The sequence below is a fragment of the Schistocerca nitens genome, chromosome 6 (genome assembly GCF_023898315.1).
Source record: "Schistocerca nitens isolate TAMUIC-IGC-003100 chromosome 6, iqSchNite1.1, whole genome shotgun sequence".
In the NCBI taxonomy this organism is placed as follows: domain Eukaryota; kingdom Metazoa; phylum Arthropoda; class Insecta; order Orthoptera; family Acrididae; genus Schistocerca; species Schistocerca nitens.
In genome coordinates, this window is record NC_064619.1 from 449,109,116 (window position 1) to 449,136,885 (window position 27,770).

General features: G+C 41.5%; 1 protein-coding gene across 3 annotated transcripts in view; it reads left to right on the top strand.

Annotated features, from left to right (window-relative positions):
* Nucleotides 1–27,770, top strand: part of LOC126262734 (voltage-dependent calcium channel subunit alpha-2/delta-3-like) — a 374,776-nt gene that overhangs the window by 273,430 nt on the left and 73,576 nt on the right. For all 3 annotated transcript variants that reach the window (XM_049959539.1, XM_049959541.1, XM_049959538.1), the window contains 3 exons: nt 489–563; nt 21,686–21,882; nt 21,976–22,142. In XM_049959539.1, coding sequence (XP_049815496.1) covers nt 489–563; nt 21,686–21,882; nt 21,976–22,142 — 439 coding nt within the window. The remainder of the gene's footprint in view (nt 1–488; nt 564–21,685; nt 21,883–21,975; nt 22,143–27,770) is intronic.

Here is a 27,770-nt window from a genome sequence, read left to right on the forward strand (position 1 = left end):
AAAGCTTAGCAATGATTGCTGCAGAGCTGGTAAATGACTCACCTGCTTTCACAGGTGAGCTGGCCCCTGATGAGGTAGGATAAACCGGTGACAGGACTGGAATTGGAAGTGCTGGGTGGGTTGACTAGGCAGGTTTTGCATCTATGTCTTCCACAGGCGTATGATCCTTTTCTATTCTTGTATATATTATTCTTGTCAGCAGCTCAAGGAATTATAGAATAAAAATACATTGATATGGGGATTTTTATTTTTTTGAAGTTGATGCAGCTGTTTCTGCTTCTACTGTTATTGGTTATGCCATTGTTACTGTGTTTTTGGTCTAATTGTTGCTACTGTTGGTGTATCTTATGTTGAAATAGTGTTACTGTTTGAGTGTTGGTCAAAACTGTTGTCAATAATGTGCAAATAAGAACAATATATTTTTCCCACATGGAATGTTTCCCTCTATTATATTGATAACAATATTATGTTGTGTATTTTTGTTGCAGCTGAGGGAGAGGATGGTAAACCATGAAGATGGAGAAATATTAAACATTTCCATGAAATATCACTATGATGACATGGTTCGTGAGTATTAGTAGCTTAACATGTATACATTGGCATTCAGTGATTAATCATAGAATATGTTTGCTGAAGTAATAGTAATTTCTTTATTGTTGAAACATGAAAGTACTTAATATAATAAAAGTTGCTGGAGTATACTAACAGTAAAAATAGTAACCAAAATATCGAACAGAATCTAATAATTACTGGGGACTGCTAACACAGAATAAATAAAATTATGATTGGAATGATGTTCAGTGCAGTGAATATCATCAATTGCTGTTGTAAATGATTTATCAAAATAAAACTCTCATTATAGCAAGGCTTGCTATTTTCAAATATATAAGGGCACTCATTATAGCAAGGCTTGCTATTTTCAAATGTACACTCCTGGAAATTGAAATAAGAACACCGTGAATTCATTGTCACAGGAAGGGGAAACTTTATTGACACATTCCTGGGGTCAGATACATCACATGATCACACTGACAGAACCACAGGCACATAGACACAAGCAACAGAGCATGCACAATGTCGGCACTAGTACAGTGTATATCCACCTTTCGCAGCAATGCAGGCTGCTATTCTCCCATGGAGACGATCGTAGAGATGCTGGATGTAGTCCTGTGGAACGGCTTGCCATGCCATTTCCACCTGGCGCCTCAGCTGGACCAGCGTTCGTGCTGGACGTGCAGACCGCGTGAGACGACGCTTCATCCAGTCCCAAACATGCTCAATGGGGGACAGATCCGGAGATCTTGCTGGCCAGGGTAGTTGATTTACACCTTCTAGAGCACGTTGGGTGGCACGGGATACATGCGGACGTGCATTGTCCTGTTGGAACAGCAAGTTACCTTGCCGGTCTAGGAATGGTAGAACGATGGGTTCGATGACGGTTTGGATGTACCGTGCACTATTCAGTGTCCCCGCGACGATCACCAGTGGTGTACGGCCAGTGTAGGAGATCGCTCCCCACACCATGATGCCGGGTGTTGGCCCTGTGTGCCTCGGTCGTATGCAGTCCTGATTGTGGCGCTCACCTGCACGGCGCCAAACACGCATACGACCATCATTGGCACCAAGGCAGAAGCGACTCTCATCGCTGAAGACGACACGTCTCCATTCGTCCCTCCATTCACGCCTGTCGCGACACCACTGGAGGCGGGCTGCACGATGTTGGGGCGTGAGCGGAAGACGGCCTAATGGTGTGCGGGACCGTAGCCCAGCTTCATGGAGACGGTTGCGAATGGTCCTCGCCGATACCCCAGGAGCAACAGTGTCCCTAATTTGCTGGGAAGTGGCGGTGCGGTACCCTACGGCACTGCGTAGGATCCTACGGTCTTGGCGTGCATCCATGCGTCGCTGCGGTCCGGTCTCAGGTCGATGGGCACGTGCACCTTCCGCCGACCACTGGCGACAACATCGATGTACTGTGGAGACCTCATGCCCCACGTGTTGAGCAATTCGGCGGTACATCCACCCGGCCTCCCGCATGCCCACTATACTCCCTCGCTCAAAGTCCGTCAACTGCACATACGGTTCACGTCCATGCTGTCGCGGCATGCTACCAGTGTTAAAGACTGTGATGGAGCTCCGTATGCCATGGCAAACTGGCTGACACTGACGGCGGCAGTGCACAAATGCTGCGCAGCTAGCGCCATTCGACGGCCAACACCACGGTTCCTGGTATGTCCGCTGTGCCGTGCGTGTGATCATTGCTTGTACAGCCCTCTCGCAGTGTCCGGAGCAAGTATGGTGGGTCTGACACACCGGTGTCAATGTGTTCTTTTTTCCATTTCCAGGAGTGTATAAGGGCACTTTCCATCAGACAAAGAAAAAGCCTTAAAAATTGAATTCATTCTTGTGTGTTCATGGATGATTTCGGTGTCTATGCTGAAAATATCAATGCATTGAGTATAACTGTGGAATACTTTGGTCACTAGATATGAAATTCTTTCTATTGATATAACTACAGTTCTTAATTATGACCTTCTGCCTATTACCCTACACTAACATTGTATTGTAGGATATTTTATGATGTGTCTTATGTCTTCTGCTGGCTCATTCTCTTTACAGCTGTAATAAGTCATTTAGTTGCTGCTTCATTTACAGACTGGTACATAAAGTCCTTTGCTAAATTTCTTTTCCTCTTTCATTACATATCTTTGCACTTTAGTGCTTTCCTTTGCCACTCATTTGTGACTTTATCTGTACTACATACTTGGTTCCTAAATTGTTCATATGTACTAAGTGTAACTTCAACCAAGTTTGACTTAAAGCTACCATCCGTAATAGCAAGCCTGGGTAACATTTTAGGATCATTTTCAATCCATCTTGGAATCATACATGAGAGTAGATAAGAATTTCATTTAGAGAAGTGTGCATTGCAAAGATATGGATTGTAGTTAGTATTACCACTCATCTCAGGAGGGAGGCTTCTTTTTTTTATGGTAATATTATTTTGCCAAGACTGTTAAACTGCTGATAGTAGGACTTATTTATAGTGGAGTATGGGTCAGTATCAGAGATGTTTTCAAGTTATCTAATGTGTGCCATTTGACATTCAAAAGTAGGTGATCATGACAATGAACTACTGCACATCACATAAAATAAAAACAAGTGACAGTTTTTTTCACATGGGCAACCATGGTTTGCTACGGTGTTCCCAAGGCTCAATCTTAGGTCTGCAATTGTTCCTCACATCTGTAGCCAATTCGGGCTTACACACAGCAGCAGAAGACTCAGTAAATAATGTTCTTAAAAGTGTCATTAACTAATTTTCTGCAAATGGTCTCACTTTAAATTTGAAAGACACAACATATTCAGTTCTGTGCATCTAAGGGTGCTACACCAATTTAACTTATGGCAAGAAAATAATAAATAGTGTGGAAACTTCAAAATTAGTGGGTGTCCATATTGATAAGAATTTAAACTGGGAGAAGCACATTTGCCCTTAAAATCATTGCAAATCTTGAGGAGAGACAGATCAATAAGCTGGCATATTTGCCATATTTTCATACAGTAATATCATGTGGAACAAATTCTGGGTAATATCAACTGGAACAACATTCTGGAATAAATCAAGTTTAAGAAAGAAAGTTTTCATTGCTTAACACTTGTCCACACGTCTCATACAAATTGATTCTCTTGGCACCAGAAGCGCTAATTCAGATTACTTGGCTTGTCACCGACCATTCTTGCCATTATCGGGAGATTACAAACTGTTAAGTTTTACTAATCTCATCGTTAGTTCTCATTAGTTCTCAGTGCATACATAAATAAATACAAAATTTGTTTGTTTCAAATATGTGTTTATTTAAATTTTTTGGAAAAATAATCAATTACGAATTGCACTTTGAAAAACTGGTTGGCATTATCCGATTTATTGTTATTGTCAGAAAAATGTAAAAATATTTGTCTGAATTGCTTGCGGGGCATTGTTTTGCAAAATATCGGTGTGTCTATCAATGGATTCCTTCACCAATAATCATCCATCCTTGCTTTTTTTTTTTTACAATACCATGATAGCAAGCCCAAACCATTTTCTAAGTTCGGGTCCTGTAACATCGGCAAATTTGGCATTTTTTTAATCCAGTTTCCTTCTATTGCAATTTTGACTGTAGTAGTTGTTGGTTTCATTGCTAATTTATTCAAATAGATCATTCCCAATATATAATTCTACGATATCCTCAATGCTCTGTGTATCTTTGGGAAATATGTTTGGATGCGGATCCTTCAAATTTACTATTGGTAATTGGTAAATCAAAGTCTGACCACTGTGCACTGTCTTCTTCTTCTGATTCATCTGAATCAGTTGACAACCATAGTGTTTGCCAAATTTTTATTGGACATATTTCACTATCTTCCGATGATTCTGCTTCACTTTCATTTTTTTGATATCCAATGTCTTCTTCCCAATCAGCCAAGTCTTCCGGAACGTCAGACAAGACATCTGTGCATTCATCATAACTAATTGTTTTGTCTGTCATGATGAAAGGGCACAAGTACTTATAAAAACAAAAAACTTGTTGACATGTGTAACTTATTGTTACATAAACAAAACACTAACAGAATCCAAAAGATACTAAAGTGCTGTTGCCAGCCCCTGCACAATACTACGCTCACGACACCACTGTGGTGTTGCTGGCCATTGACACCTATTTTGCGCACGACACCACTGTGGTGTCGCCGGATGGCAGAGTGTTAAAAATTTCCTTTAAGAATAATAGGTGGTGCTCATCTGTGATCATCTTGTAGAAATCTGTTCAAGGAGTGAGGGATTCTGACTACTGCTTCACAGTTATTTATTCCCTTATGTAGTATGTTGTAAATAATCTACTGCAGTTGAAAATGAATAATTATGTACATAATTACAATATCAGAAGAAAAAAAATGATGTTCATTACTCCACATTAAGGTTATCTTTAGCAAAGAAAGGGTGCACAATGCTGCAACTAAAATTTTTGATAACTTACCCATTGATATGAAATGTCAGACAGGCAGCAAATTAAAATTTGAAAATAAACTGAAGAAGTTTCTCTTTGACAACCCCTTCTATTCTGCAGAATAATTTCTACATCTATATCATACTCCACAAGCCACTTAATGGTGAGTGGTGTACGGTACTTTCGGTACCACTATCTGATCCCTCCAACCCTGTTGCACTCACGAATAGTGTATGGGCAGAACGATTGTCAGTAAGCCTCTGTATTGGCTCTAATTTATCAAATTTTTTCCTTGTGGTCAATATGCAAGGTGTATGTGGGAAGAAGTAGTATGTTGTCATGTTGTCAGACTCCTCCTGAAAAGCCCTGTCCCGAAATTTCAGTAGTAAATCTCTCTGTGTTGCACAAGACCTCTCTTGTAATATCTGCCAATTGAGTCTGTTTAGCATCTCTGTAATGCTCTCTTGCCAACTAAATGATCCCATGACAAAACACGCCACTCTTCGTTGGATCTTCTGTATCTCCTCTATCAGTCCTACCTGATAGAGAACCCAGATAGATGAACAGTACTTAAGAATCGGGCAAACAAACACCTTATAAGCCACTTCTTTCAAGGATGAGTTACATTTTCTTAAGATTCTTCCAATGAATCTGAATCCGAGTCTGGTGTCTGCTTTTCCCATTATCTGTTTTATATGGTCATTCCACTTAAGGTCGCTCTGGATAGTTATGCCTAGATATTTTACGGCAGACACTGTCTCCACCTGTTTGTCATTAATAGTGTAGCTGTACAGTAGTGGATTTCTTTTGCTATGTATGCACAATATGTTACATTTATTTATGTTCAGGGTCAACTGCCAGAGAATGCACCAATCATCAATTCTCTTCAGGTCATACTGCAAATTCTTACTATAGAATATGATATAGACAACTGCATCATATGCAAAAAACCTTAAAGAGCATCCAATGCTTTCTACTATGTCATTTATATATATTGTGAACAGCAACGGTCCTATCACACTTCCCTGTGGTACTCCGGATATTACCTTTACATCTGCTGATTTTGTTCCATTAAGAGCGATGTGTTGTCCCATCTGCAAGAAAGTCTTGAATCCAATTGAAAGTCTGCTCCGTTACCCGGTAAGCTCATATTTTTTTTCATTAAATGGTAATTTGGAATGGTGTCAAAAGCCTTAATGAAATCAAGGAACACAGCATCAACCTGAGTGCTGTTGTCCACTGCGCTGTGGATCTCATGGAGGAACAGAGTGAGCTGAGTATCACAGGCTCTCTGTTTTCAGAATCCATTTTGATTTTTATAGAGGATATGTTCATTTTCCAAAAATGTCATAATTCTTGAGCATAAAACATGTTCCATAATTCTACAACAGATTGACGTCAACGATATAGAGCTATAATTGTGTTGATCTGTCTTACGGCCTTTCTTAAAAACGGGAATGACCTGTGCTTTTTTGCAGTCATTAGGTCCCTTTCATTGCTCAAGCGATCTACGATAAATTACTGCTAGAAGGGGATCAAGTTCTTTCCCATAATCTTTATAAAATCTTATAGGTATTTCATCTGGTCCAGAACCCTTTCCACTACTAAGCAATTGTAGCTGCTTTTCAATTCCATGATTGGTTATCTTGGTATCTGCCATTTCGATGTTCAGACGACGATTGAAAGGAGGAACAGTGTTAAGATCTTCCGCGGTGAAACAACTTCGGAAGACCGAATTCAGTATTTTGGCCTTCTCTGTTATCTTCCGTTTCGGTGCTGGTGTAATTGCTGAGAGAACGAATAGATAATTTTGACCCACTTAATAATTTTACATATGACCAAAATCTCTTGTGGTTTTTACTCAGGACGATTGACAGAGTCTTACTTTCAAAATCATTGAACATTTCTCTCATTGCTCTCCTTACACTCATTTTGACTTTGTTCAAGTTTCGTTTGTCAGATAGGTTTTTACTTCTCTTGAGTCTGAGATGCAGTGGTCTTTGTTTATGTAGGGCATTTCTTACACAGGTATTAAACCATGGTGGATCTTTCCCGTCCCTTAAAACCTTACTCGGAACATACTTGTCTAGGGCATATTGAACGATGCCTTTGAATTTTTCCATTTGTTCTCCACATCTTCGCCCTATTCACCAAATATTTGATACTGACTGCTGAGCTATTCTGAAATTTGTATCCTGTCACCCTTGCTGAGCAAATATATCTTCCTACCTTTCTTAACATTCCTTGTAGGGCCTGTCATCATAAGATACTGTCACAGCCTTAAGATCACTGATACCTTCCACTACTTACTGATTCGATAAGTTCAGGTCTATTTGTTGCCAGGACGTCTAAGATGTTACCCTCACGAGTTGGTTTTCTAACTATCTGCTCAAGGTAATTTTTGGACAAGGCATCCAGAACAATGCCACATGATTCCCTGTCTCTGGCAACAGTTTTGATGACATAACACTTCCAATCTTTACCTAGCAAGTTGAAGTCACCCACTATTACAACGGCATGAACTGGAAAATTACTACTGAAGTTCTGCAAGTTCTGTCTGAAGCACTCTACAACTACAGACCCTGACCCAGGTGGTCTATAGAAGCATTCAATCACTATTTTTGACCATTCTTTTATAGTCAGTGTTGCACAGATTAATTCACATTCGGAATCTGTGATAACCTTGCTAGATTTTACCGAATTTTTTACTGCAATAAGCACAGTGCTACCATTGGCAACTAACCTATCCTTACAATAAACATTTCAATCAGAACTTAGGATTTCATTGTCATTGATGTCTGGTTTCAACCAGCTTTCTGTATCCAATACTAGCTGTGCGTTATATACATTAGTAAGCTATACTAATTCTGAGACCTTTCCTTGGATGCTCCTGCTGTTTACTAAAATCATATTAATCTTTTCTGTTTCTGATCTACGAGGACCAAGATCTGAGGTCACTGTGGCTGATTTAATAGGCAAGTCATTTTTGATCCCAAGGGACGGGTTCTGTAACCTAAAAAATCCCCATGTGCTCTCCACATGTACTCTGCTACCCTAGTAGCCACTTCCTGTGTGTAGTGAATGCCTGACCTATTAACAGGAACCCTAAAATTCTGCACCCAATATTGGAGGTCGAGAAATTTGCATCCAGTACTGTTGCAGAGTTGTTTGAGCCTCCAGTTTAGACCTTCCACTGTGCACCAGAAGACCATGATCAACCCTGGGTACGATGCTACAAATAGACAGCTTAGCCTGCACCCCTTGTGCGTTGCTAGTTGCTTTCACCAAATCAGTCAGCTGCTGAAAGGAGCCGAGGATGGAATCAGAACCCAAGCAGCAGGCATCATTCCTGTCAACATGTGCCACTACATGCAGCTGGTTGCACACAGTGCGCTTGATATATGCTGGCAGGTCCTCCTCTACATCATGGTTGAGATATGCCGCCAGACATACACAGTGCACACTGGAATTCTTTCCCGCCTTGCCTGCTATCTTCCTGAGGGGCCCCAACACCCGCCTAACATTGGAGCTCCCAATGACACGTACACCCACCCTCTGTACTTTTCTGTACTGGGCAGGAAAATTGACCGCTGTCCCAACAGGAGAGGCATTCTGTGCTGGCTCAGAGTTATCATCAACACTGGGAAGCACTTCGTACCTGTTGCTAAGACGTAGGGAGCCAGCCGCACAGCCTGCTCCCTCTTTTGCTTTCCGCTCAGTGACATGCGAGCCCACCATTGTCTGCCACCCACTCTGGAGTGAGGATGGATGAGTTAGGTGTTGCTTATCAGAATCTGCAGCGACGTCTGGGTCAGCAGGGGATTCCAGTGGCACCAAGGGTGTCACAGGTCTCATCACTGGCACCCCAATGTCTACAACTACATCTACATGATTACTCTGCTATTCACAATAAAGTGCCTGGCAAAGGGTTCAATGAACCACCTTCAAGCTGTCTCTCTACTGTTCCATTCTCGATTGGCACGTGGGAAAAATGAGCACTTAAATATTTCTGTGCAAGCCCTGATTTCCTTTGTTCTATTGTGATGATCACAACTTTGAGCATTAGCTAGAAGCTTGTTGACAGTAGCCAATGCACCTTCCAGCTGTTTTTGGACAGCAGCCAACCCTCCTTGTGTCTACTCACAACAATCAGTTCCTAGCGATATCGTACTGTGTGTAAAATAGATATAAGGTCTCAAATGGCGCTACTGAGTTTGAAATGTATACAAAATATACCAAAGGAGAATAAAGTAACATTGAAAGCTGCTGTTCAGATTTCTCACTGTATTCTGAGAGCGCTAGCTATTAAACAGAAATAAGTTTCTCTACTGAGGTTGATGTATTTAGATGTACCTGTTATTAGAAATCCTGTTTACGGAAAAGTTACTACACAAGATAAATATTCAGACTAGAATGCACTGATCGAAACTGTAGGATGTCTACTAGCACAAAATTAAAACTTCATGATGTGACGAAGTTTCTGGTGATGGGAAAATTTACACTAGGAAGCCGCCCTATACAAGGATATTCACAAGACTTAATGTAAAAACAAAAACCACAATTAATTTTCTAACCACTAGTCTACACAGTAAAATACACACACATATATTTCACTTCTTTGGAGAAGCATGTGAAAAAAACAGACTAAATTAGTTTACTGGTTATCAGACAACTGCTGCTGCGCATCCTCTCGGCTTGGTGGCTGCTGTTACACTGAGTAGTCAATGGTCACTTACTCAACTGAGTCATATGACGGGTCATGTGGCGGTCTGGCAGTGGGAAAATTTACACTAGGAAGCCACCCTACACAATGATATTCACACGACTTATGCAAAACAGAAACTACGATTAATTTTCTAACCACTAGTTTCCACAGTAAAATACACACGTACCATTCACTTCTTTGCAGAAGCATGTGGAAAAAACAAAGACTAAATTAATTTACTGTTTATTTATGTGTAGCAGCAGCACATCCTCTCAGCTCGGCGGTACTGCTGCATTTCTGTCGTCATGATCTGTAAAAGGTAGTGAGTAGGAATTACTAACTTCTATATGTGTATTAAAATAAAATTGTAAGTGTTCTGCATGTTGCCATATTTACTAATTAATGTGCAATTTGAAAGTAGAATGACTCATTCCACATCATTAAGATTTATCATGACTGTTCTGTGAAACATAAGACAGACTAACTAATTAACTAACTAGGTATGTGTGTCTTAACTGCCACATAATGTGCATTTATTTGTGGTCAGGATTGCTCTACTTTGGAATATCAAATAGCACACAGTTACTGCTATACACTCATTTGACTGCCACCCAGGCTTTGTTTTTCTTTGGTTCTCCACTGGTTGGTGCAAATGTGTCCATAGTTATTGGACAGCTATGTCTTTCAGAAACATGTACCCTAAAAAGGAGTAGTGACAATAACAGAAATCACATGATTGGACAGAAAATGTTTTAGTTACACTGAATGCTTTGGGAAATTAGTTCTGCTAGTAATCTCTTACTAGGTAGAAACATTCAGGTATAAGACCATGCCATATGCAGTGAGCCATCTGACAGATGACGTATAGTGTCACCGATGTGTGATCACCTCACTCTGTTGAAGTACTCCTAAAGCTTTGCTTTTGTACATCACACACATTGCTTCATACTGTGTTTCTTGTATTGCTCAAGGAGTTAGACAGTCTTAACATTTGCGTGAGGAGCATTCCCAGTGATGGTATCTGAAGTCATCCGCAGTTACGGAGTTGAGGTTACTAATCCATCTCCCACCACCACCAACAACAATAACAATAATTACAACTTGATATTCTCTACCAGTATCTTTCCCCAGCCTGAAGCCATTCTCAGTTGTGGAGTTGATGCTACAATCCTAACCCCTCACCCCACACACACAATAATAGTATCTGTCCCCAGGGATTCTAAATCACAAGTGACTTCACATTTAATACTCATTACTTGGTATTCATGATCCAGGATATATCTGACCAGATTATGACATTCCCATCACATTACTATTCCCTAACAGGACAGTTTGCAGCACGTGGTCTTGCAATATCATTCTTGCTTTCCGCAAATGGGGTCCGATTCCCAGTGGAGTCGGGGATTTTCCCTGCTTCGAAATGACTGGGTGTTGTTGTGTCACCTTCATCATCCGCATTCATCCCCATTATGGTCGGAAAAAGTCAATGGCAAACCACCTCTGCTAGGACCTTCCCTAGTCGGTGGTGTGGGTCTTCCACATCGTCCCCTATGCTCCTCGGAGCATTGGAACTCATCATCAATAGAAGGACCTCGTTGGTCCTTTTAGACCTCTGGCTACTACTATGCCTCACTTGCATTTTTTTGCTGTTTTATTAGTGTGTTCATGAAGCCCATGGGTTGGTTGCAAACTTTTGTCCAGGGTCTTCAGAGCTGTAAAGCTGTTGAGGATCTCTAGACTACAGCTAGCAGACTTGCATTGTATACTGAACCTCTTGCCTGATTTGGCAGGATTGACCACATTCTAGTCATGGTTTTAAGATCACCTGCTCATTCTCGATAATCTTGGAGCAATAACCATAATTACTACAGTGGCAAAGGCCAGGCATGTCTCCAGTCAGGCAAGGTGCTTCACTGCAGCCTACATGAAGGATCATTGGCAGACATCAGAGTAACAATAATTTCTTACTGCTCTGCAGCAGTTTCACACTTTACCATTGTGATAAACTTTATTTAGCCTAAATAAATTATTGAATGGTAAGGATACAATAAAAATTATCGTTATACGAGAGTGGTTTGAAAAGTTCTCAGATCGGAATTGCAAAAAGTACACTTCTGGAAATTGAAATAAGAACACCGTGAATTCATTGTCCCAGGAAGGGGAAACTTTATTGACACATTCCTGGGGTCAGATACATCACATGATCACACTGACAGAACCACAGGCACATAGACACAGGCAACAGAGCATGCACAATGTCGGCACTAGTACAGTGTATATCCACCTTTCGCAGCAATGCAGGCTGCTATTCTCCCATGGAGATGATCGTAGAGATGCTGGATGTAGTCCTGTGGAACGGCTTGCCATGCCATTTCCACCTGGCGCCTCAGTTGGACCAGCGTTCGTGCTGGATGTGCAGACCGCGTGAGACGACGCTTCATCCAGTCCCAAACATGCTCAATGGGGGACAGATCCGGAGATCTTGCTGGCCAGGGTAGTTGACTTACACCTTCTAGAGCACGTTGGGTGGCACGGGATACATGCGGACGTGCATTGTCCTGTTGGAACAGCAAGTTCCCTTGCCGGTCTAGGAATGGTAGAACGACGGGTTCGATGACGGTTTGGATATACCGTGCACTATTAAGTGTCCCCTCGACGATCACCAGTGGTGTACGGCCAGTGTAGGAGATCGCTCCCCACACCATGATGCCGGGTGTTGGCCCTGTGTGCCTCGGTCGTATGCAGTCCTGATTGTGGCGCTCACCTGCACGGCACCAAACACGCATACGACCATCATTGGCACCAAGGCAGAAACGACTCTCATCGCTGAAGACGACACGTCTCCATTCGTCCCTCCATTCACGCCTGTCGCGACACCACTGGAGGCGGGCTGCACGATGTTGGGGCGTGAGCGGAAGACGGCCTAATGGTGTGCGGGACCGTAGCCCAGCTTCATGGAGACGGTTGCGAATGGTCCTCGCCGATACCCCAGGAGCAACAGTGTCCCTAATTTGCTGGGAAGTGGCGGTGCGGTCCCCTACGGCACTGCGTAGGATCCTACGGTCTTGGCGTGCATCCGTGTGTCGCTGCGGTCCGGTCCCAGGTCGACGGGCACGTGCACCTTCCGCCGACCACTGGCAACAACATCGATGTACTGTGGAGACCTCACGCCCCACGTGTTGAGCAATTCGGCGGTACGTCCACCCGGCCTCCCGCATGCCCACTATACGCCCTCGCTCAAAGTCCGTCAACTGCACATACGGTTCACGTCCACGCTGTCGCGGCATGCTACCAGTGTTAAAGACTGCGATGGAGCTCCGTATGCCACGGCAAACTGGCTGACACTGACGGCGGCGGTGCACAAATGCTGCGCAGCTAGCGCCATTCGACGGCCAACACCGCGGTTCCTGGTGTGTCCGCTGTGCCGTGCGTGTGATCATTGCTTGTACAGCCCTCTCGCAGTGTCCGGAGCAAGTATGGTGGGTCTGACACACCGGTGTCAATGTGTTCTTTTTTCCATTTCCAGGAGTTTACTTACATCACTGAAACTTTTTTTTATTTTTCATTGTAGTCTCCTTGTAGATTATGCACTTGGTCCAATGATTTTCCAGTCTCTTGATCTCATTGCTCCAATGATTTTCCAATGCCTTGATCCCATCTCAACAATGAGTTTCCTCCAGGACTGCAAAATAGTTGTCAACTCCAGCTATTAATTCTTGATTTGAAGTGAATCTTCATCCACCAAGAAAAATTTTCAGTTTTGGGAAGAGATGGAAGTCTCATGGAACCATATCAGGTGAATAAGGCAGCTGTGGCAACAATTCATACCTTAGTTCATGCAATTTTGCCATAGCGACGGCACATGTGTGCAGGCATGCATTGTCTTGATGAAAGTTGACTTTCTTCCTTGCTAAACCTGCCTTTTTTTAGTGTATCTCTTGTTGCAATTTGTCTAGGAGGTTAGCATAGTGTTCTCCAGTAATTGTTTGCCCACTGGGGAGACAAGCTACAAACAGAATCCCCTTCGCATCCCAGAATACTGATGCCATGATCTTTCCTGAAGAAGGAATTGTCTTTGCTTTCTTTGGCGGTGGAGAATTGGCATGTTTCCACTGCTTTGACTGTTGTTTTGTGTCTGGGGTATAGTAGTGCACCAAAGTTTCATCTGTGGTCACAAACTGGTGAAAAAAATGTTGTTCATTTGTCCTGAAATGAGCCAAACATAGCACCCATCTTGCAGATGATTTTTTCATTTCTAATTATTCAGTTAAATTGTGATATACCCTTTCAGATGACATCTGGGAAGTGCGAGCAGTTTCACGCACTTTCAATTGGCAATCCTCCATCACCATATTGTGCTCTTTTGCAGTGATTTCTGGAGTAGTGACACATCTTGGCTGACTACTGCACGGAAAATCATCTAAGCTCTCTTGACCAAATTTAAATTCATTTGTCCACTTTGCAATGGTTGAATATGAAGGAGCAGAGTCCCCCAGTGTGTTCTGAAAATCGGCATGAATGTCCTTTGCTTTCATACCTTTCTTTATGAAGCACTTAATCACTGCTTGAATCTAGATTTTTTTCCATCTTCGCAAATCACTATGCAGGAACAACAGAGCTACATCACCACCACAGCTCTCTTCCAAGGGCACTGGCGTGGTATGTGTTTACAGGCAACAGTCCAATGAATATCATGTAAACAACTTGTTGTGGTAACGCTGTCCTTTCATGGTGATTCCGAGAACTTTTCAAACCAGCCTTGTATATCTTCTTCTGTTTTATTTAATGAAAAATGAATAATTTAAGATACTTATTTTTTGGAAGAAATGTGTCTGTAATTTACAAACTTCACTGAATTAACTAAATAGAAATGCTGTGGAAATTACTGAGTAGGGGGGAAAACACATCGTGTATAACTTAAGTTACACAATTTACTATCATAAATTACAAATAATTATTGACACAGTTTAAAGAGCACAAATTCCAATAATTTAATTGCAATTTACAATTGTTATCTTTTATTATTAAAGAATTCTTTTACTAAGTAAAGGGATCAGTGTTCCACAAGGAAAAAGGGAATCAGTGTTCCATGAGGAATGATTTTAGTTTATTTTGAAAGGAATTTTTATTTTATTGCTGTTTTAAATGACTAGGCTACCTATTAAATAATGTGCCTGTTATGTATGAAACACTTTTCTGATACAGTGCTTTTCTAGATTGAGGCAAGTGGATATTTACAGATGCTTATCATGTTGTGGCTGTGGTCATGGCTTGTTGTAGTTCACCAGTTTTGTTTGAAACATACTTTTTGCAAACAAGATAGGATCATAAATGTAAAGGCTAGACAGGCTCATTATTTTAAACTGAATAGTATGCTTTACATGATTCACATATCTTTATAACCCTGACAGTTTTTTCTTCAATCCTAAAATACTCATTTTGTTGTGGCCTGTGTGTCTCCATAAGACTAGTCCATACAAAATTAATGAATGTTTGAATCACTATTACCCACTTGCACCCTGGCATAGCACACACCAGAGCATTCCAATATTTTTGAAGGTTTCATTTCAGGACCTTTCAGATGAGTGGCTGATTTTATATTGCTTTTAGTCATATTCCCAGAACTTCAGTTTCAGGAAATGACTTCAATAAGTTATTATCAAAACTTGGTATTGTATCACATTCTTGTGTAAGTGAGGAACATTGGAGACTCATGAATACAGTTTTCTTTTATTTATCTTGCTATTAAAACAGTTTTACCTCAGGAACTTGACTACCCATTGACATGACACACAGTTAATATATATACTAAGTCAATTGCTCTGAAAACATGTGATCATGAACCTACATTGTTTATTTATTAGTAAATAATAAATAATTTTAGTATCCTCTTATTTTGCTCAATTTATTTTCAGCACTACCAACTACGTAATGCTTAGGGACATGAATTGCTGCAGTAATAACAATATAAAATACAACATCCAAGATGGCAATGCATAGTTGTCGAAAAACTTAACAGATAGCCTAAAGTGGTGACTTAGCAATTAGAAGAGATCTCAGGGATATATCACTTCAAATTTGCTCTTTCCATTAACAGTTATCATGTATGTTTTCTGTGGTTCTGGTTATTGTGAAAGAGTGAGTGTATTACGAAGCTTCATTTTGTGGGTAAAGAATAAACTGAGCAGAACAGAATACACATAGTCAAAAAATGAAGAGAAAAGCCTAAAGAGGACATAATAGTGATGGTTTAATATCTTAGTGAAGGACAAAATAAGTCCAATAACATACCCAGCAAGAAAAAGATGACAGACATAAATAAGGTAATGGAATGAACAGGAAGGAAGATATGAGAAGGAATGTGGAACATGGACGTGTGAATGGACAAAGCAAAGCTGGTGAGAGGCTGAGGCATGGAGAAAAAGTGAGTGTAGGAAAAAAGCACAATTAAGTACAGGGAGGGTGTCTTAGAAAAGAGAAGTGGGTTTCACAGAAATGGAGCAACTAATTAAAACTTTGATGTAAAATCTTCAAAAGGACAGCTAATAAAAATAGGAGGAGGAGGAGGAGGAGGAGGAGGAGGAGGAGGAAGACTGCCGAATTCTTGTAAACTAATCCCTTGTTTTTTGTCACCTCTTTGTTCTGGAAACCACGTGCCGCCTCTTCCTTCCTCCAATCCTCAGCAGTCCTGTACTGCTTCTCCCAAGTTGTCATATAACTGGGTGCTTCACAGTAGCCTTACCATGGTTGTGAAAGTGCATGCTTTTTGAGAGCCTGAAAATAGGTAAATAATTCATCATTTCCATTTTTACAATTTATTAAGTGTTTGCAAAGTGGTCATTGTAAACTGCATTTTTATTTTAATCATTTTCTATTTATTGTATCAGAAGGAAATTCACTTGAGAAAACTGTAAAATTGGAAAGAGGTAGAATGATTGGCTGGTACTTACTTTCAGGACATGAAATTCCAAGTACTGAATATATGAAACATTAAAATGTAGACACAACTACCTAGCTTTAGGAACTTCCTGGATGGAATGTAACAATATTATGAAAAGGATAGTTGCTCCTCATGATACAGCGGAGATGCTGAGTTGCAGATATGCACAACAAAAAGACTGTCACAAAATAAGCTTTTGGCCAACAAGGCCTTTGTAAAAAGTAGAGGACACACACACACACACACACACACACACACACACACACACACACACAATGCAAATACAAGTCACACACACATGATCACAGTGTCCGGCAACTGAAGCTCATTTTGTGGCAGCCTACCTGCAACTGAGCATCTCTGCTATATGGTGAGTAACAAGTATCCTTTTCATAATATTGCAGCTTTAGGAACTGTTAGTTCTTTTCTCAGAGAGTAAAGAGAAGTAGGTTCGGGAAGGTTGGAAAGGAGGGTCAGGTCACTCAGACCTCATGGACCTGAGTGCTTGCTACACCAAGCATGCCATTTGTAATCTCATAACTGGTTCCAATTTTTCTGAACTCTAGAAATAGGAACTAGTTCTCCAACATGTTCATGCATCTTTCCATCCTTGTGGACTTAAACAAGCTCCTCTTCCTTCAATCTTTTTCCCTTCATGGAAAGAATTTAATTATTGACCCACTTTTCTTTCTTTCTCTCTCTTTCCTTTTCCCCTCAACTACTAATTCTTGGTTCCACTCATAATTACATTTCTTATCTCTCTACACAAATGAAAATGGGGAGATCATCAGGGCCTGGAAATGTACCAATAGAGTTAGTAAGGTATGAATATCTGAGCAAATTATTTAATAAATGCATGTGATATGGGGACGATATTCCAGAAGAGTGGAATGTAATTTATCTAAGCCCTATATGTAATAAAAAGGAAGCAAGAAAGTGCGCAGCAATATTTATCATGACATAAGTGTCATAAATTCAATTAGAAGGCCATATGGGAGGATTTTAAAATCAAGCTGGAGAAGATTGTAACTGAAGTGGAAGAATGAAGTGGCTTTTGAAAAGACAGGACATACTTAAATAACACTTTTACCATAAGACAGATCATGGAGAAGAGCTTTCTTTAAGTGGTTATCTACAGCCAATAAATAGTTGGAAAAAAATCATTTTTGTGCCAATAGCTGTACAGTTTAATTTATTCTCTGCTGGTTTCAGTGCTAGCTACCATCTTCACAGGAGATGATAATGTACATCAAGTGCTCAAAACTACATCTCTGTCAAATAAAGCAACATCAAGTACATGCATTTTATACTTGATGTTGTCGTGTTTGGCAGAGATGTATTTTTGACCAGTTGATGTACATTATCATCTGCTGTGAAGATGGCAGCCCATATGAGAAGAGGTTGGAATGGAATGTTATTTGGTCTTCATAGATTTTGAGGAAGCATTTGACATAATGCTGCTAAGGATTTTGTTTGAGGTGCTGTGGTCAACAGTACTGCCAAAAATGTATGTAAGAAGTATCATAAAGCTCTAAAAGTTGGCAGAATGAGTCATTAGAGTTGGGAAAGAAATTTCTAGAGGCCTTCAGAATAACTGAAGGACTGAAACACGGATGCTGTCTGTCTTTAAATTTTATGCAAAGAAGGCACTGCATCTGCTGCACAGGCATGGGACTGAAGTAGGCAACCAGTGCATGTACACCTTTTTCTATGCTGATGATCATGTCACTGCATCAAACAATAAAGAGGTTATATCTCAGATGCTTAGGAAGTTGCTGGAAGAATATAAAAAGTGGGGTGTGAAAATTAATTTTGAAAAGATGGATATCTATGTCGTGGAGAGGAGGGAAGTAACTTGGACATTGGTGGACTTCAAATTAAGGTTACTAAAGAGTTTTAAATACCTGCATAGTAACCTGTGTAGTATCCTGTCACATAATGGAACATGTGACAAAGATATTCAACAACAGATTAGGCAGGGAAGGGCAGCTATCCAAAAATTGAAGCCCATACTCTGTTCCTCAAAAATGAGTTTAAATGTTAAAATGCGAACATAAAATTTACAATGGAACCAGAAGAGACTTAGAGCTTTAGAAATGGATCACTTGCAAAGAGATTGTAGAATTTTCTGCCTAAGAAACGAGGAAATAAGAGAAAGGATGCAGACCTATTATACCATTATGGATAGATAGAAGAAAGACTGCTAAGGCATGTCAAAAGAATGGAAGAAGACAGAGATGGCTGAAGAGAGCACTTTCCTGGAAGAAAGTGAAGAGAAGACCATGGAAAGGGTGGCTAAGGGATATTGAAAAAGTGATGGAGAGACGAGGAATTGATGAGAATGCAGATAAATGGTGAGACTGAGGCATTTGGCAGCAGAGATCTGGGATGCAGCGACAACTGTAGTAACCCTGTGGAAGAAAGAAGAAATGTTTTCCCTCTTAATCTGGCTTTACTTCTAATTCTATCCAGTTAGTTCTCTACTGAGGCTCCTGCAGCACAGACTGGTTTACTATCATGACCAGCTGCTGTCTCTGATGCCTTCCTTTAATTTTTGTCTCCCCTCTTCCTCACAGTGGGTGAGTTTCTCTCAACCTTGGGCCTGAATGACCTGTTGATTCTTTTCAACCTGTTACTCTCTCCTCCCTAAGGGAAAGGTTGCCAACTTCAACAACACAATAATAAGGGACAACTCCTATAACCGCAGGCCACAATGAAGTATTAATGGAGAAAGAAAGTTACAGGTATCAGTCATGTCCCTGTGTTAGTAAGAAGCGTGCAGGCATTTCCATTGAATTATTTGGGGAAAATCAAGATAGGATGGTCAGAAACTTAATGGCACCACACAGCAATTGAATTTAGTTCTGTTGTGTGGCCAGGATGGTGATTCTTCTGGAAAACCTGGAATTTTAAGGCAGTTACATTTTACACAGCAAAATCAGGGAAATCTCAGAGAATTTCATGAATTTCATAAACACTCAGGGAATTCTGCATTTTTACCCTAGCACTGAAATTGAATTTTATTGATTTTTATGAATCCCAAATTGAGAAACACTCAATATTTCCAAGTGTGTTAATTACACGAATATTATTCCATGTAAATTATCAGTGTTTAAAAACTTTTGTTAAACTGCTGCTTATGGCTGGTATATAGCTCAGGTGAGAAGAAAGAAAAGTCATTATTGTGGTATGCTGCAACCCCTCCACCCACTTGCCTCTCACAAATCAGGAGTTTCGTGACAGTATCTTCCTCCTCAACACCTGGAATTCTCAGCGATTTTCTTTTTTTTTTTCCAAATTTGAGTAGCCATCCTGGTGGCAAACATCTACCTTAAGCTCTAGACTGCCAGGACAGAGATGGTATCATATTGCCCTATAAATCAAATATAAAACTTAGCAAGAACATCATGATTCTATATATACACTCCTGGAAATGGAAAAAAGAACACATTGACACCGGTGTGTCAGACCCACCATACTTGCTCCGGACACTGCGAGAGGGCTGTACAAGCAATGATCACACGCACGGCACAGCGGACACACCAGGAACCGCGGTGTTGGCCGTCGAATGGCGCTAGCTGCGCAGCATTTGTGCACCGCCGCCGTCAGTGTCAGCCAGTTTGCCGTGGCATACGGAGCTCCATCGCAGTCTTTAACACTGGTAGCATGCCGCGACAGCGTGGACGTGAACCGTATGTGCAGTTGACGGACTTTGAGCGAGGGCGTATAGTGGGCATGCGGGAGGCCGGGTGGACGTACCGCCGAATTGCTCAACACGTGGGGCGTGAGGTCTCCACAGTACATCGATGTTGTCGCCAGTGGTCGGCGGAAGGTGCACGTGCCCATCGACCTGGGACCGGACCGCAGCGATGCACGGATGCACGCCAAGACCGTAGGATCCTACGCAGTGCCGTAGGGGACCGCACCGCCACTTCCCAGCAAATTAGGGACACTGTTGCTCCTGGGGTATCGGCGAGGACCATTCGCAACCGTCTCCATGAAGCTGGGCTACGGTCCCGCACACCGTTAGGCCGTCTTCCGCTCACGCCCCAACATCGTGCAGCCCGCCTCCAGTGGTGTCGCGACAGGCGTGAATGGAGGGACGAATGGAGACGTGTCATCTTCAGCGATGAGAGTCGTTTCTGCCTTGGTGCCAATGATGGTCGTATGCGTGTTTGGCGCCGTGCAGGTGAGTGCCACAATCAGGACTGCATACGACCGAGGCACACAGGGCCAACACCCGGCATCATGGTGTGGGGAGCGATCTCCTACACTGGCCGTACACCACTGGTGATCATCGAGGGGACACTGAATAGTGCACGGTACATCCAAACCGTCATCGAACCCGTCGTTCTACCATTCCTAGACCGGCAAGGGAACTTGCTGTTCCAACAGGACAATGCACGTCCGCATGTATCCCGTGCCACCCAACGTGCTCTAGAAGGTGTAAGTCAACTACCCTGGCCAGCAAGATCTCCGGATCTGTCCCCCATTGAGCATGTTTGGGACTGGATGAAGCGTCGTCTCACGCGGTCTGCACGTCCAGCACGAACGCTGGTCCATCTGAGGCGCCAGGTGGAAATGGCATGGCAAGCCGTTCCACAGGACTACATCCAGCATCTCTACGATCGTCTCCATGGGAGAATAGCAGCCTGCATTGCTGCGAAAGGTGGATATACACTGCACTAGTGCCGACATTGTGCATGCTCTGTTGCCTGTGTCTATGTGCCTGTGGTTCTGTCAGTGTGATCATGTGATGTATCTGACCCCAGGAATGTGTCAATAAAGTTCCCCTTCCTGGGACAATGAATTCACGGTGTTCTTATTTCAATTTCCAGGAGTGTATACTGTATTTACGCACTAGCTACAATTAGATGTCAACTATTTATATTAGCATGTGTTTGCAGTAACCTGTCTAGATGTATTGTGCTAATCTTGTCAGCCTCACTTGCTATTAAAGAAAGTGACTGACACAGAAAGTAATAATTAATTTATGTTTATCAGTGAAGTAAGCAAATATTTTATTATAGAGTGACTAATGTTTACTTTTAGCGACGTGTGATGAGCGAAGAACGGAACTACTATTTTTCCGGGTTGGAAGGCACTCCATTTAGTCTTGGGATTTCTTTGCCTGAAGGTTATGGCAAATTTTATTTAAGAGTGAATGACATAATAAAAGATCATGCTCGGAAAGGGAAGCCAGTTACCAATTACTTCCAAGGAAATAACTGGAAAGTGCATCCAAACTGGTCAGTACGCATACGCCATTTATTTGCTTTAGATGCTGTCATTGTACAGATGCCTCACTGATGTGATAATTCAGGTTTTTATGATTTCTTCAGGTTGTATTGCAGATACTTCCATGGCTCTCTCCACAACTTTACTTCACCAGAAAGAGAAGTGTACCACTTCTTGGAGAGTATGAGCAGTACGAACTTTCAGTGGAAGGAAATGTTTGCTGGTGATCCCATAGGTCAAGAAGAGGATTACTCCACACGCTCAACTACACGTGTGTATTAAACAATTTGCATTTGTATTCTGCTGTGAAAATCACCAAAATCACACTGTATAAAAGGAGTGAATTGAAATGTGATGTAATTGTGTCAGGAAATGGAATCTAAAAATTTATTCAAACTTTGTTAAAACAAGTGAAACAGTGGCTCACATTAAAGTACATGGGGCAACAGAGTGAACAGCAACATAAAATAAAATATTCATTCAACACTGGGTTTAGAACTAAGGAAAGCTAAACAGAAAGGGGGAGGAAGTGAAAGGGACAGAAAAGAGGAAGACGCAGTGATGAAATAGGAATTACGCTGGATCAAAAGGATAAAATCTATCATATCAGGGAATGCAGCTCATAAATTGGAGAACATGAATCATGCAATCAGTTGCCATTGTCTTCTGTCACTGCCTTAGTTGATGGTATCTCTCCTTGTTCAATCCAATTTACATCTTCTCTCATTTACTTTATCATCTTTATTTTTTATCATTATTTAGTTACATCTTCTGTCCAACTGTTATTTCATTGGACTTTTATCTTCTCTTTAATTTCTGATACTCAAAAGAATGAAGTTCAGACCTCCACCTGTGCTTTTCTCTAACTATCCTCAGTCATGTGAGCACTGCCTCACTATCCTCATTCATGTGAGCTGTTACTCTGCTACTAATGACTTCCCTGTCATGAGACACTATTTCCAACCATCCTTTTTACCCTCTTCTGTGGTTCCTGATACCTCTGTTGTTTCCTGACTGTCCAACCTCGTGTCACACGGAATATTTATTGCACATTCTGTGTGCCATTGTTTCTTATGACCTATGATTCTGAATTGTTTGTTTTCCCAGAGTTTAGAATAAACCTTCTTTCTTTTTATTTCTGTTCATGAGGTCTGTGATTGAGGTGTTGAAAAAAAAAAATGTTTTTAGCAACTTGAGGGTTCAAATCCATATATATTTTCTTGATAATAGTTTCTTGTTAACTCCTTTAAGTTTTTGTTCTTCTCTATTTTTAATGTTATAGATTCTTTTTTGTTATCTCTCTTGCATTTACTCTTCATACAGTAACTTTTGTATAGGCCTATTTATAGGCTAAGTTTCATTTAAAGACTGCTCCACAGCCAAATGGTTAGTGTCACTGCCTTCTGTGTGGAAAGACCTAGATATGATTCCTGGAATATCACCCCTTTTTTCTGAGGTGTGAAGGCCTAGAATGGGGTCTACTCAGCCTCGTGAGGCCATGTGGGTAGCTACTTGAATAATCATCAGAATTCGTCTACTGGAAATAACGGTAGGAGGGATTGGTGGCATGGTGATCACATGTCCCACGATCATATATTGCTATTCATACTGCCTCCTAGGTATCAGCTGGCCAGTCAGAACAGACCTGAGACCTAATCCTTGCGTAGTTGCTTATGTTTATGTTAGTTACACATGAAACAACATTTGTACCAATATAATAAGTTTTGATAAATTAGAGAAAATTTTAAGAGATAGTATACTTACATGAATATGGTGTCTGTTCTTTCAGACATGTCCGAAAGAACAGACACAATTGATGACCTGCAGCCGTCAAGAATGAAATTAGAATTATATATTAATACCTTCAGCTGCTGACAGGCTTTGATATATATCAATGGGGACAGGTAAAATGTGTGCTCCGGCCAGTATTTGAACCTGGGATCTCCTGCTTACATGGCAGATGCTCTATCCATCTGAGCCACCGAGGGCACAGAGGATAGTGCGACTGCAGGGACTATATCACGCACGCCTCCTGCGAGACTCACATTCTCACCTTATACGTCCACACACTACATTTGTAGTGTCACACATTCATTACTCATGGAAGACATTCTTCCAAGTCCCATAAGAGTTTGGGTAATATGTGTGCATCTGCACAGAAGAAGATCATGGCCGGTATTGCCAGAACTATATACTTATATGGATATGGTGTCTGTTCTTTCAGACTTTTGCCATGACCTCCTCCTTCTGTGCGGATGCACACATATTACCCAAACTCTTATGGGACTTGGTAAGAATGTCTTCCACGAGTAGACATACAAGATGAGAATGTGTGCCCTCGGTGGCTCAGATGGATAGAGCATCTGCCATGTAAGCAGGAGATCCCGGGTTTGAGTCCCGGTCGGGGCACACATTTTCACCTGTTCCCATTGATATATATCAACGCCTGTCAGCAGCTGAAGTTATTAATATATAATTCTAATTTTGTTCAAGAGATAGTTGTTTTGTGAGTACTTAAATAAGTCTGTATTTGCTTAGAACTTGTAGTTTATCTTGGACAACACAATATGTTTCGTAATCTCTAACTTCAACTTTTTGTAGCTTAGCATCCTTTTAACGTATGCACTCATTAATGTAAGGGAGAAGTCTTGTGTCCAATACAACTAATGGGTGGAGTAAGTGTAACAACTCAGTCTATAGTTGAGGGATTGAGCAGTCAACAGGCATAAAAACTAGATTCAAAACGTTTCTGATCTTTAAAAGAATTCCTTTGTCATAGCTAAACAGACAGTAAAGCAATTTTGTTAGATTTGGGGGTTAAGTAGAGCACAGAGGAAGGAGGGGAAAGGATATTTGGAGGGAAGGAAGACTGATAGCTTGGAGGAAGAGCTAACAAGAGAATGGAATAGAAATGTGGCACCAGTCAACCCACATTGGCCCAGACTGAGGGAGTTGCTTGTGTCTCACAGTGAAGTGATGGAGTGAATTTGATGGGGGGCTATAGAACAGAGAAGGAGGGCAACTGTAGAGAGAAAAGTGTGATTCTACATTAGTGGAATGAACTGGAAGACATGGAAACAGGGGTTGGTCTGGACCATGAGGCTGAATAGAGATTGAGACTAGGGGGGTAGGGGGATAGAAGAAAGTATTGTAAGGTCCAATATACTTTCCTGAGGTCACTGAAAAATGGCCTTGGGGGCCAAAACCATTCATGACATTTAAAATAATAATAATAATAATAAAACTGCAACAGGTGTATAATAGTAATAAAACTGCAACAGGTGTATTTCCTTAGTTGCAAATCAATACCACATTTGTAGAACTTGCACCACAATGCTCCATAAGCTAGACAAGGAATGTTTCCTGAAAACATCTGGTAAGTTTGCTTATTGTGTAAGGTTGATAAGGGATCCAGGTTGTAACTCAAACTACTGAAAGAAACTCCATTTTTCATGTTATGTGAATATGTTTTCACTTACCATTTAAGAAAACAGTTTCCACATATTACGTAATCTGTTCATGATTTGTTTAAATCTGCCACATTACTCACTGTAAACAAGCTCAACTCTCTGTGACTCCCACCATCAGCAACAAACTTGGGACTCACACTGGCCTGTGTATAAATAAATAACAATTACCAATAAGTGTTATGTTATTACAGTTGTAATTTATTTTGATTTACATTGTGGAGTGAACATAGATGTCCTCAGGGACTCAGTGTTCATTTGCTGGATACAAGCTTGGTGACACCAGGGTACCTGAGCTGCGGACTGGTAAGCACCACCAGTCTTCGGCCAACATAGGCTCTGGGCAAGCTTCAGCAACCACTGTGTGGCATAGCAGTGTAATGTTGTGTGCAACAGGTAATGGGGATCTTGCCCTGACCACCCAGATCATGAGAGTGGTAAAAATCTCTGTAAAATACCCCTCAATATCAAGATGTGCTGTATGCTGATGAGATGCATGGCTGTTTTGGGGGCAACAGTCGTTTGTGGGCAATGACTGGGGAATCTTACACATCTCATTTGTATAACGCTTACCCAGGCAAATGGGGCTCTGTCTGGGTGGACCATTATTTCTATAGCTGCTCATGGGAAAGTGATGGAAACCTCGAAATTTTCTCATCCACCTCCAAGCACAATGAGTCGGCCACTGGTAGGTGTCAACAACCATTTCTCAAGAGGTCTTGTGTGAAATGCTGGGACAGCATCCACAAGTGGGTGAATGACATCACACAAGTGATCCAACATGCTGCTGACCTTTCCATCCTGAAGTCTTCTGTCTTCAGAGACAACTTGTCCCTTGGTTGACTGATGAGGCTGTTCAGTAATCTGGCTCAGGCTTGTGTGACAGTTAAAATGCCATCCAATGGCAGAAAACATCCCAGCTTTTTGAATGGCAAGGCCAAGGGCCAATGCACCATCAAGAAGAGCAGTTAGGTCACAAGTTGTCGATGCACTGTCAGATTGTTTTGAGTGATAGAATGGTGTTCCTCAGGACAGTGTTTTAAATGTTACACTGTTTGCCATAGCCATAAACAGTATTATGTCTATGTTAAGGAGTCCTGTACAATGCTTGTTATTTGTGGACAGTTTCATCGTCTAGTGCTGCAATAGGGGCTTGTCAGTTGCAACTTACAGAGAAGAGGTTGGGGGAGTGGGCTGCAAAGACAGATTTTACATTTGGTGCAGAGAAGAATGTATGTGTTCATTTTAATCTTTCTTGTTGTATTTTTAATTAACCTGAAATGAGTATGTGGGACCCATACTCCCTTTTGAAAGATCTGTGGACCTCATTTTTGACTCCAGACTGTCTTGGTTACTCCATCTCAAGGACCTGAAGACCATGTCCTAGAAGGTACTGAACATCTTGAAGTGTCTTACTACAGGTCCTAGGGAGTGGACTATCAGGCAAGTAAGTTCCTCACTATTGCCACTTACCCAACATACCATACTGTCACTTATACAGCTATGGAATGCATCACTACTAATCATCCACAGGCAATGAGGCCATTTGGGATGCACTGCGTGCACTGGAGTCGCTTGGTGTGGAGCATGTACAGGCTTAAATCCAGGGTTTTATCCAACTGCCACCCTGGTTACTGCAGAGGTCCACAGGGTTTTATCCAACTGCCACCCTGCTTACTGCAGAGGCCCAGAGTGATTTTAGATTTAGTGCAGTACAGGAGAGATTGCACTCCTATTTATTCTTTTGATAAATTATTTTCCGATTTTTAAATGAGCACTACAATTACGGAGCTGTATTCACAGATGGATCTAAATGGGGATTCTGTTGGTTACTCTGTTGTTCTCCGTGATTATATCCTCAAGATCCATCTGCCTCACTCGTTCACTCTATTTGGTGCAGAATTATATGCAGTCTTGCAGGCACTCCAATAGCAGAGATGTGTTGCGTGTGCTAAATTTCTTGTCTGTTCTGATTCCCCAAGTATCCTTCACTCTCTACAGTGCTTGTATGCAGTAGATAAAGTAGTCCAGAATATACAGGACACCCTCCTCTGACTACAAAGGCTGGGGAAGGTGATATCTTTCTTCTGGGTGCCAGGGCACATGGGTATTGTGGAGAATGAAAGGGCAGATGTAGTAGTCAAGGAGGTATGTTGTGATCCTCAATTAGTTCAGTGTGCCATCCCCCTCCTTGCTGTTGACTCATTGTTGAGGTACAGGGTCTTGCACCGATGGGAGGAAGAGTAGCTGGAAGTGACAGACAATAAGCTGCATCTAATAAAGTTAACAACATGGCCATGACGTACCTCCTTCCAATCACCCAGGTGGGATGAGGTCCTCCTTACTTGTCTTCACAAAGGTTATAGACTGATGACACATGGCTTCTTGCTCTGGTGAAAGGACCCTCCAATATGTGCTGCTTGGGATGTACA